At 34.2% G+C, this 12,310-nt stretch overlaps 1 protein-coding gene across 1 annotated transcript in view; it reads right to left on the bottom strand.

Moving 5' to 3' along the window:
- Nucleotides 1-12,310, bottom strand: part of Dpyd (dihydropyrimidine dehydrogenase) — a 764,880-nt gene that overhangs the window by 661,625 nt on the left and 90,945 nt on the right. The window contains exon 3 of the mRNA XM_057794113.1: nucleotides 1,722-1,804. Coding sequence (XP_057650096.1) covers nucleotides 1,722-1,804 — 83 coding nt within the window. The remainder of the gene's footprint in view (nucleotides 1-1,721; nucleotides 1,805-12,310) is intronic.

Raw genomic sequence — 12,310 nt, 5'->3', positions numbered from 1 at the left:
ACAAGTCTTTCTGCTCATTCTGTTTCCCTCGTTCACATCCACATTCATTCATATAGCCCTTTCAATTCTCTCTGTGTTTTTAGTCTTTAGTTCTTTTATTCAAAAGCATGGGATCTGGCGTCCTCTTTGTCTTCCTGTTTGTCTATGTATTTATTTCAAGTTGCATAGAAATTAAATTACCAAAAAATGGTTTCTAAATAGATATTAGTATGCACAGTTCACATATTCAATAGTATAATATAAGCTCTACGTAAACGACATGTTCAATTTATAACAGTGTGGTAGTTTTCAATAAAGAATAAAAAACATGTTTCAAAACAGGAGTTCATTCATAATTTCTGCCCTAGACTTTCCTACAGTATATTTTATCCCTCATTTTTAATTTATAATTATTTTCAGTAACTTAAACTTTGCTAGACTGCCACTGCATTTTATACAGACACAAATTCTCTACTGCGTACTCAGTTTTATTTTTCCATCTTTTTTATTAGCAAAGACATTAACAATAAAATAGGTTCCCTTGCTCTGGCTGGTAATTTCTCCTGCACACTAGTAATATATTATTCCCCTTTTTGTGACATCATAATCATCTATACAGAAGTACCATGTATCTTTGTGTAGAAGCTACTGTTTCCATTAAATTTAATTACCTCCCCCTGTGGTTTTAAATAGAAGTGGCTTCAAAATGAGGGCAGCTTCTATTAAATTTAATTACTTTCTCCTGCTGCTTGCATGGTAAAAGGGAGGCTGCTAAATGAGAGTGGCTTCTAAACTAAAGTATATGGTAGCTGTGTGACAGCAATAACAAAATTGTGTTTAAACCACCAGCAAGTCTGTTAGATTTCCTAGTTCTCAAATTTTAACTTTCTATACCTGAAAGCCATTTAACATAAATAAGCATTAATATAACTTTTTAAGTCGCATTGCTTTCTGAGGAAAACAAAGGAAAGTACACCATTTCTTTGCACAAATGCAGATTGGGCACTGTGAGTTTTGCACTGGGAACTTTTAGGGCTAGTGCTGTTTGTGACTTTCCTGTTCTAAGGACGATAAACTTATTGCTCAGAAATTGTTCATATCTATTTAAATTTTTCCTTGAATCTAACCAAATAAATTTAAAGGATGCTTCGCTAAAAGTTGTTTTAAAAAAGATAGCAAGGCTGATTGAGTTTTGAGAAAATCAAAATAGTAATGTTAAGTGAAAACATATCAGGCTACTTATAGGTCTTTGCATCCAAAGAAAATGGTTCTCTGCTTTGAAATACTGAAAAAATGTGATTCATTTTAAAAAAAATTTTTAATCTTGTAAAAGATAACAAAAGATGAACATTTAAGTATACCTTTTCAAGTTATATATTAATTAGGAAATGGTCCTCAGGTTAGCTACCTTAACACGGTGTTTATTTTCTACTCACAGACAGAATTTAGGTGAACAATATTATCATTCAATTGCACAATTTAGTATAAATATAAAACAAGACACCCCATAAGCATTTTAAGTAACAAATTAAACATTTACATTTTTTACTGTGCACTGAGGCTTAACATTTATGCAGCTTCAAAACCAAAGTAGAGCCTCAAGGGAAGTCTCTCCACTGACAAATTAATACCTTAGAGAACGGAGCTGAATGGTGGCAATGAACTCATTTGTTCCCCCAATAATGAAGAATGACTTTTTCTTTACCACATCTGTGACTGTTGCTATGGTGACCCAGACTTACCTCATTGCTTCTCGGAGAGCTCCTCGCTCACCAAGAGTCGTGTGCTTGATGTCATCAAAATTATTCTCCAGCTTCTCACAGCTCTGCAACACATTAAAACACGGAATTCATCTTCCACACCCCCATAAAAATTACCTCTATGCAGTTATATAAATGTGATCGATTGTATTGATCATAGACTCATGAAAAATAGGCACAATGCTTTAATTGGGTAGGATTCATTAAAATCGACAATGAAATTCAACAGCCACGAACTCACGAGTCTTCTGATGCAGCTGCGGGAGAAACCTTTTCATCATATTATTTTTTCAAAATAGGTGTTAAAAAAAGTGAGTGTCACACAAAACTAACCAAACTGCCTGGGAATCAGGATAGCAATTAGTTTCCTAAAATAATCTCCAATTAATTAAAGCCCATGTAAATTCAAAAGAGAAAAATCAGTAAATAAGTTCAAAATAACATAGGTAAATGTATATGATGATGATCCATTTCAAAGGTAGGTAGTGTGTACTGAAAATAAATCAGCCTGGTTGCTGTGATATCAAGTATTTGAGGGATACTAAATCAAGAACACACACCACAGGTTATTAAAACTTAGTAACTGTTTCTACTAAGTAGTGAATACACAGTACTAGTGCACTGGCTTTTCTAAAAGTAAATTTAAGTTTTTGTTGCAATCATTAATTTAGTGGTAATTAATTTACACAAACAATTGTATATAACATACCAAGTTTTTAGAATGTAAACATATCTGTTAGACTAAATGAGTATTTATTTTAATCTTTTCACACATTGGTGTTCTGTAGACATTTAAGGCAACAAAAAGAAGTTTGGTGATTCTTTTTTTGGTTTTGTTTGATTTTGGCCTTTATTTTCAATTTTAGAAACAGAATAGTTAAATATTAAAATTTAATTGTTAATGTATCATTTCTATTCCCAAGTTATAAATAAACATGCTGGATTTCGGAAGACTGAAACTTAGATTATTGATTTCCACTGTACAAGAGTTAATTAATTTCCAACCCACTGGTATCCAATTCATCATTCTCACCGTTAGTTCTTCAGTTTAACTATATCAAATTAAGGAAAAGATCATTTTAATGAATAATCAAATTATTTTAAAATGGAAATCTTGAAATTTTCCAAAATAACTTAAATTCTGAGTTCTTTGAACTCATCTAAAATCATTTGTTGGGCACATGCATTGGAAATCATTTTATGATCTTGATTGGTGTTTTTTCACATGTTTTTCTCACAAATAAAAAAAATTAAGTTTAATGATGCTGAGTATATATTTTTTTTAATACACAGTTGGTGTTTTTTATGGTCCGTTTACTTGAAATCTTCTTCAAAGTCAGTAAAGCTTCCTTTAGTATTAGTCAGGAAGATTTGCTATTTTGTACCTCATCTTTTAGTGAAACATGTCTGTGAAATGATATTTATATGCTTTAGTACCGAAAATCACATCATATAGATAATCAATGAAGTACTATTTCCCTTAAATACCATCTGTCATTTGGAGTCATTTTCCCATAATTAAGTTTCAGTGCCTACAGAATCCGTTTCTCAATTGTATTCTGATCGATTGATCAACTTTCCATACATGTGCTAGTACCACACGTCTTAATTCTATATTTACACTATGATAAATAAATTATTCCTACAAATTAAGATACGACGATCACTAAATAAGAAGAGACAAAAGAATTACATAATCTTTCAGGAAGAAAAGTCAAATAGTCTAACAAAAGTCAAGTCTTACATGATTATTCAACAGTAAAATGAAAATTGAAACCATAACTAAACATGACTATGTAGATAGATATGTGTGAAACGTAAAAGTAGAACATACAAAGTTGTTGTTCAAGTTTAAAAAGCACCTCACTAATCGTAGACCTGTAGACTGTTACAGTCACTTTGGAAGATGATGTCAATAGCTTCAACAGTCACCCATTTGCTTCCCTGGCCTTGCTGTTTTACACCCGGAAATAAAGTATAATGTAATCATCCAAAGTCCTGTGAGAAAATACTAATGCAAACATTGTTGCATATTCCCAAAAGCAAAAGCAAAAATGTTTCATATTAAGATAAAGTACATGGATGTAATACTTTCATACCCTAGGAAGCTGCGTAGCACTGAGAATGAATGACTAAAACTATATCAAGTAACGTAGAAGCACCTCAAATGCCACAGATCCGAATGCACTCAAAGATACCCTCTTATACTTTGCTTTACAAGTCCCAGATAGCAATCCATCGACAAAAGAAAGTCAGGGCAGGAGATCAAGGCAGGAACATCAGGAAGGAACTGAAGTAGAGGTCATGTTAAAAGCTGCATATAAGCTTACCTCCCAGGCTCTATTTGCCTCATTCCTCATACCGCTCAAACCCAGTTGCTTAGATATGGTACCACCCACAGTAGGAAGACCTTCTATATCAATTACCCATTAAGATGCACTATAGACATGCCCACAGGCCAAGCCAATGAGGGTAATTTCTCACATAAGCTGATTCCCTCTTCCGGGAGTGTCAAGTTGAAAATGCAATCTCATCTATGACTTACCCCATTTGTATCAAGTTCAATAATTTGTCAGGCTATAATGAATAATCTAAAAATTGATACTTTCATTTGGAGGCACATTAAAAAGAATAAAATGTATATGAATAAGTTGAAAAAAATAACTAAAATCTATGAAGCATCACACTTAAAAAAATAATGGGAAAACATGCCAGTGCCATGAACTGGAAGACTTCCTTTCACTAAGGTGGTACTATTCTGTGGATTGAGGCAATAACCCCACCTATTAATAGCAAAATTCCACTTGATTTTTTTTTCAGAATTTGGGAAACCCTTCCCAAAGTTCACCAGATGCCAGTGGTTAGATATTCAAAACATGCATGGGAAACAGAATGAAGTTAGCAAGAATTAGACTTCCAATTCCAAAACTTTTACCACGAATACAGATTGTGTAATTGTGGCATAAGCTTACAAACATACATATTAAAGAAGAGAATTGAGAGTGCAAATTGACAGTAACACTTACGGTCCATAAGTCAGGATGGATTTTGCAGAAGGGACACATGAGCATGAAGTAAGACTCATAACTCACACTCAATTCAAAACCAATTCAAAATTATCACAAACCTGGACAAGAGTTAACATTCAAAGGGAGATATGTTTGTGATTTCGAATTAATCTATGAAAACCAGAGTTTTCTTAGATCCAAAGGGGAAAAAACCCAAGAAATGGTATTTGATAAAAGAGTCGTCTCTAGAATATATAAAAAATTCAACTCAATAAAACAACTTGTGCTTTCCCTATATTTTTAAATGAGCAAACACTTCTCAATAGATAGCTTTCCATTGAAAATACAAAATGGGCACTGAAAATGCAAAAGCATCCACATAATTATTCTTCAGAGGAATCATGGATCACTAAACTCAGGGAGAAGGGTAATAATATCATTGAACTACATTTTCACTCTGTCGCATGCTGGCCATGTAAATTGGAGATTATGATACATTCACAAACATTTGGTGCTATCGTAGAATGCTAGCAGATGAACCAGACAAGTCTATGTGAAAGAAAACATGTTGTCATATTCAATGTACATTAGATTCTTATATCAGGACTATCAATAACCGACAGCAAGCAGAAACAACCCCAAAGTCAGTAAAATGACAAAAGGATGGTTGGTGTGATATTCCCATACCACAGACTATTGTTGTCTTTAAAGAGTGAAATCACACACATTGTCCACTGTGGATGAGCCAGGAAACATTATGCTAAGTGGGAAAAGAAGCTGTATATAAATGATATCAATTTATAATTCCATTTATAAAATACCTAGTCTGGGCAAATCAATAGAAAGCAGATTAGTGGTTGCCAAGGGCTGCAGAAAGCACGAGGTTGGGTGCTGCTAATGGGAATTTGATTTCTTGGAAATGAGAAGAAATGTCCTGGAATTTGTGGTAATTAGGATGCCACTTGTGAATGGACTACAAATTATGAAATTACACTTTCAAGAGGTGAGCTATATAGTATGTGTGACTTATCTTAGCAAAACTGTTATTTTTAAAATAGGCAAGCTAATCTACAGCATTGAAGCCCCAAGGAGGGTTAATAGGGTCTTCTATACACTGATCAATTAACTCCTGAAAGATTCACTTAAGTTTCTATAGGAAAGTATAAAAACAAAAAGTTTTCAAGGGAGCTTTAAAGAAAGATTTGCTTATCTTGACTTAAGCATGATATAAGATATACACATACCAAAACATTATGTTACTTCATGAATACACACAATGTTGTGTGGCTTAGGATATTACCTAAAAATAAACTTGAATTTAAATGACATTCCTACAAATGAATAAAGTCATAAGAGTTTTAACTCTAAGAATCATAATCCAAATGGACTTAAAATTCAAGAATTTAAATGATTCAAAATATTTGACAGCGAATATTTGCTACAGTTTAGCAGGACTGTACTTTGGTTTTGTTTTTTATTGTTTGGGTTGTTGCTTAGGGGTTTTTAAGACTGGTCCCAAACTTGAGATTCTTCTATCTCAGTCTACCAAATACTGAAAGTATAGATGAATATTACAGTATGTGATTGTTGTTTGGAAGTATTATTATTTATTGCTACTATTGGCTAAGGGTCCATTCCTGCGACTGAGTCTGAGTCTTAATAAATGTTTGACTCTGTAGTAAGTTAACTGTACATATTTTACCTGTAGATGGAATGTTCTGTAGTTTTTTGTTCTTTTCTTGTTCTTTTGTTTGGAATTTTGTGTTGGTTTGTTTGGGGACAGTTTCCAACAATCCAGGTGGGTGTCAAAACTGTTACACAATAAAGGATGACTGTGAAGTTCTGATCCGCCTACATCTCCCTCCTAAGGTCTGGGATTAGAGAAGTGCTGTCCCTCACCCCAGAAGTTGTGAATACTCAAAGACAACATTTATAGGGCTGGATATAATTTCAAAAATGAACAATTAAATAATTTCATATATACACACATATATGAAATTTATATATGTATATACATTTCAATTAATTATATATTTATACTATAGCATAAAATGACATTTCTAAAAGCTGCATAAAAAGTAATCAGTTTTTAGAAGACTCAGATTCTACAGAGTTTCAAGCGTCATTCTCATGGGACTGAGAACTCAGTGGTGGAGACTAAATTTCCAACATTAAACAAAGAGTTAGACAAAGAACTTTAAATCTGATAAATTAAACATACTTATCACAAATGTTACTTAGATGGATTTTTTTTAACAAGCCATTGCTTCTATGAAAACATGTGACAATTTTTAGGGAGATATTTTAATATTAAATATTATGATTATGGAAAACAAGTGTCTTCAGCAGGGTTACTACTGCTATAACAAAACACCATAACCAAAAGCAACTTGGGAAGGAAAAGATTTATTTCAATCACAGTTCTTCTTAACAGTTGATCATCAAAAGCAGTGAGGGCAGAAACTCAAGCAGGGCAGGTACCTGGAGGTAAGAGCTCATGCAGAGGCCATGGATGGGTTGCTGGTGACAAGCTTGCTCCCCATTGCTTGCTCAGCCTGATTTCTTATACAACACAGGACAACCACCCCAGGGATGGCTCTACCCATGATGGGCATGGCTACTCCATCAATCACTAATTTAAAACATGCTCTATACCAGAATATCATAGAGGCATTATCTCAATCGAGGTTCCCTCCTTACAGATAAATCTAGTTTGTGTGTCAAGTTGACATAAAACTAGTCAGCAACCATCTAAGCTTTCTCCATTGCCTACACCACTGTTGTTTAACATGGCTGTATCTAGCGTGGTTACAAAATATTGCTGCCCTTTCCTTAGGATGAAAACAAGAGAGCTAGAGAGATTGTGTAGAGTGTATCACTGGTTATACTTCCAGAAAACTCAGAAAAATGCGAAGGAAGCACCATAAATGATTATGTTGATAACTAGAATTCTCCTTAAATGTTCCTAGTATTTCACTGCATTTAGGTGTAATTATTTGTTTGGCTAATTTCTATTTTTTTTCCTTTTGTTCTAATATCTCTATAAAATCAGGGAAGGAATTGATGTGTGTAAATGAATTAAAGGATTAAAAAGTCTAAGAAAGAAAGAAGGGTCACTGTGATTATTCATTCAAACAAATTTGCTATTTAACTCAAATTACTACTTTCATCTAAAATCCTTTCAAAGTGTGTGACCACTATCATCAGAGGTGGCATCAAGATTGAAAATTCAGGGTGTCTAATTCTAAATCTATATTTTTGTTGCCTAATTCAAAAATTAACAGAAAGCACTGTTAGTGTCCTCTTTGGTCATGTTATTTTTAACATTCTTTTCTTTGGAATTAGATTACTACAGCTAACTATTTAGGTGAATCACTGCTAAGTCTGAGGTCTTATTTTATTTTCAAACTTTAAATGACTGACTCTTGTTATGAAACCTCCTCTTATTAAATAAATGCCTTCTCAGAGACAGCTTCTCAACCAGACATGGAAACAAATACTTCTGTTTAATTGGCATGAATATTTTTTTCAAAAATTTTCATGCACATATATCTCCTGGTGACATCTATTTGTCTGTAATTTAACAAAAATCAATCCGAGTGTCTCACGGTGCTTTTGTTCAGTTGATTATTTTTTTGGTAAGCAAGCCTTGGAGACATTGCATTTTCCAATGGGAATTAGCAAAATTACACAGCGCCATACCTGAAGCTCTTTATTTTAAAACAATCATCTTCCACTTACCTATTGTCTTTAAAATCGGCAGTGCTGCAGGAAACATGTGGTTTAATTTTTAATAGCTTTGGCAAGGCATGGTAATTGCAGTACTGTAATTAAGAGAAGATTTTGAAGATCGTAGTTTAGCCATTTAATGTTATTCCCTACACCTGAGTATAATGCCAGAAACAAAATACCATAAAGAAGAGCAAAGACTGGAAGCTGTCTGTCATTACATTATACACACTGGCTTGGACTCCAGAAACAGTAGGAGGACCACATCCAGCCTCGGTCATCCAGTAACCATATTTGAAGTGTCTTTGGGAATGCTGTACAATAATAATTCTGAAAAGTAATGAAAATTAAGCATTAATTCTTGTTTTCAGAATTTATGTTCTTTTTGAAATGCAAGCCACTAAGATCACTATTTGAAATAGTTTATGTTAATATCCACAGACAACTTAAAAAACATCAACAACAACAGAATCATTGAGGAAACTTTGCTGTTTGGGATATATAGGTTTAAAATTATACAGATGGTTGGGACTCTACATGTTGCTATCGATAAAAATAATAGAATGTGTATTTATCTCAATTTTTAACACAATGTCATGGATTGAGACCATGACAAAAAAAAAAGTGTGTAATCTTAGCCTTCAGAAGATGGAGACAGGAGGATCCCTGAAGCTTAGTGGCTACTCAGCTTATCTGAAACCAAGAGCTCCAGGTTCAAAGAGAGACCCTGACTAAAGAAAAGCCACAGAGGAATAGAGGAAGAAATTGACACAAAACTCCAGCAACTATATACATTTACATATAGGCTCTGCTGCATACACATGCAAACATGTACATATAACACACACACACACACACACACAAATAAACAAACTTTTATCCCCTTCTTCTCTCCTCTCTTCTTCCCCTGCTTTCTCCCTGATGTTACCACTTCCTTTATAATCCTCCACACCTTCATCCTCTTTGTCATCTCAGTAAACTTTAAATTTTATCTTGTGTCCACCATAGTAGAGTGTACAGCTTGTAAAAGAAGACACAAAATAATGGAATTGTAATTATTTTCAGATTTATCCTGAATACACAGATTTCCTGACTATTTTTCCCACTGAGACAGGACATGAAAATATTTCTTGGATACAAAGATTTAAAAAAAGGACAGAGAAACAAAAGATCTGGAAGTAATCGCCCTTAAATACACTATAGCTCAAGAAACCATTAGGTCATCCTTCTGTTAGCTGAAAGAGAACATTCGAGAGTCTCTGAAGACAATTCAGCATTTTAATAAAGACAGTCTTCAATTTTTAATATGGACTTTATCTGGAGGGGACTCAGAACTGCATTTTCTATCATGAGATAAAACGGGAGCCTGACTTAGTATTAGGTTGACTCACAGAAAAAGAAAGAATGTTCCTTGTTTTATACTTCTAAGCATGATTGAGGTTTATTATGCTCAACAAAACACAGAGAAAATAAGACTATAGGTATTTCAATAATGTACCTTAGCCAAAATATTTCCATATCCAGAAATAAAAAACAAATCCAAGATTATTATGTTTCATGAATATAAAAGAGAATCAAAGTCCACAGGGCTTGAATTCTATTTCTAACAGTATTAGACTCTCACCATATGTAACACACAGCTCAAGCAACCAACACCTTCATCTGCTTATCTTCTGCATAAATTTAAGCATCAAAATTCCAATTGGTCAGAAGCACATAGGTTCCCTGTCCCACTCTCCATCATTATCATCTCCCTGTCATCAAGGATTAATTACTACATAAAAATTGAGCCAATAGCCTCCTCCCAAACTCCTTCCTCGGCTCTGTTCACATGGGTATAGAGCAAAGAAAAATTAAAAGCTTATTTGTAAATGACAAATATCTTTAAAGAAACTGTCTGTTGTGTTATTGCAGGGTAATTTCAGAAAGCAATGTCAATCAAGCACAAGACAGATTGTAGGCAGCTGACTATGCAGAGTAAAAAAGTTCCTGGAACCTCTGGAAAATACCAAAATGCAGATTCTGGAAGAACAAATAATGGTTTGCTAGGAATGTCAAGCAGGGGCACTTCTGTCTGTGTGTGCTATATACCTAACAGTGTGGAGAAACAAGGAATTCAACATACACATGTTTAGGCCAAATTAATATCCACAAATATTTTGCATGCAACAGTCTTTATTTGGGTCTGTGACACCACCGTGACAAATATAATGAGCAATTAAATTCCCAAGTGTTCAGATTTTGGCAGCAATTAAAGGAGAAACAGGAAACTAAGCATCAAAACCCTGTTTCTGTGGCTTCTTGCCAAACAAATCCCCATGGATTGAAGGAAGGTCTAGAGTTTCAAGTGTGGTAGATTTTATCATGTTTTATAATTCATCTGTGTTAAGGACTAAATAAAATATAATAAAACTAGTACATGGAATACCAATATTGACACTAGGGAAAATAATAGTCACAATGTTCTAGCACTAGAAATTTAAATAGGATCACTAAATAAGTTACCCTTGTCTGATCTGTGCCAAAAAATAAAATCAAGGCAAACATGTCTACTTGTCTACTCATTCACTCACATTCTGGATGGAGTTAGGGTGAAGTAAAGCAAGGACAGCTAGGTGCTCTCATAAAAAAAAAAAAAAAAAAAAAAAAAAAAAAAAGACTGCTATTTTTATTAAGACTTAATTTTCATGGGTCTGTATGTTTTATTGGATAATCAAAATATCAAAAAAGACAGAGCTATAATTTATACTCTGACTAATCTAAATTTAATAAATTAAGAAAGTAATTTTAATAAATGAAAGGCCAAAGGCAGTTAATGGCATAGTGAGAAGAACTCAGGTCCCAGATGACTAAGAAACTAAAAACAAAAGGTTCAATAGCCTTCAGCTGAGGAAAAAAACATCTACTGTCAGCAAATGTACCAGGTAGAGAGCAATAAACATAAATATGAAACATTTTGACTTGTTCCCATATTAGAGAGAAAAGAGACAACGGGTAAATTAATCATGTGCCTTTGCATTGATTAACAGTTTTTCACATCAAGATCAAAGATGGAAATAAGCTAAGCCAAACCTGGCTCTAGTCGATAGAGCAACACTGTTGCCTATTGGAGACAATCCTAGACTAGTTACTGAAATTAGCTTCCTGGCTTCCCTTCATTATTATTCGACATACAATATATAGTGAGTCAGTATGGAGGCTTACTTTTATAATCCCCAAATAGAGAAACTAAGGCGGGAGGATCATGAGTCCCAGGCCAGCTACATAGCGAGCTCCACAAGAATGGCTTACATAACAAGTTCTAGGTCAAACTAGGCTATAGAGTGAGACTCCAAGCCATATAAACCAAGAAAGAAATTAAAGTGAAAGTGGGGGAAGAAAGGAGAGAAAGGAGGAAAAGCTAAGGGGAAGGGGTAAAGAAAGGATATGGAGAAGGAAAAATAACAAGAGAAATAGAGTAGAAGAAATGAGAGGAAGGGGGAGAAAGAAAACAGCAGAAGGGACCTTGGCTCTTAGGCCAGAAATGATCTGCAGGATTCACCAATCAATCATGTGTTAGTTCACCGTTTTTACTGAGGCAGTCACTGAAGTAAACCAATTCCGTTTGATAAGATAAATGGCGCAAAGTACGGACCTCCACAACCAGTGGAAGAAGAAGAATCAGTTGCCAAGAATAGGAATACGTCCTGAAATATCCAGCTACCGCAGCAAGCTGGAGGCCCGCAACACACTGTGTACTAAAGGGACCTTAAGGAAATCATCACAAATTATGCAAACAATTTTGTAGAGGCAATGTCAGGTTCTTCAATGTAAAATATGAAGACAACTTAAGTG

The sequence above is a fragment of the Chionomys nivalis genome, chromosome 18 (assembly GCF_950005125.1).
Source record: "Chionomys nivalis chromosome 18, mChiNiv1.1, whole genome shotgun sequence".
Taxonomy (NCBI): Eukaryota; Metazoa; Chordata; class Mammalia; order Rodentia; family Cricetidae; genus Chionomys; species Chionomys nivalis.
This window is presented reverse-complemented; position numbering and strand designations above follow the sequence as displayed.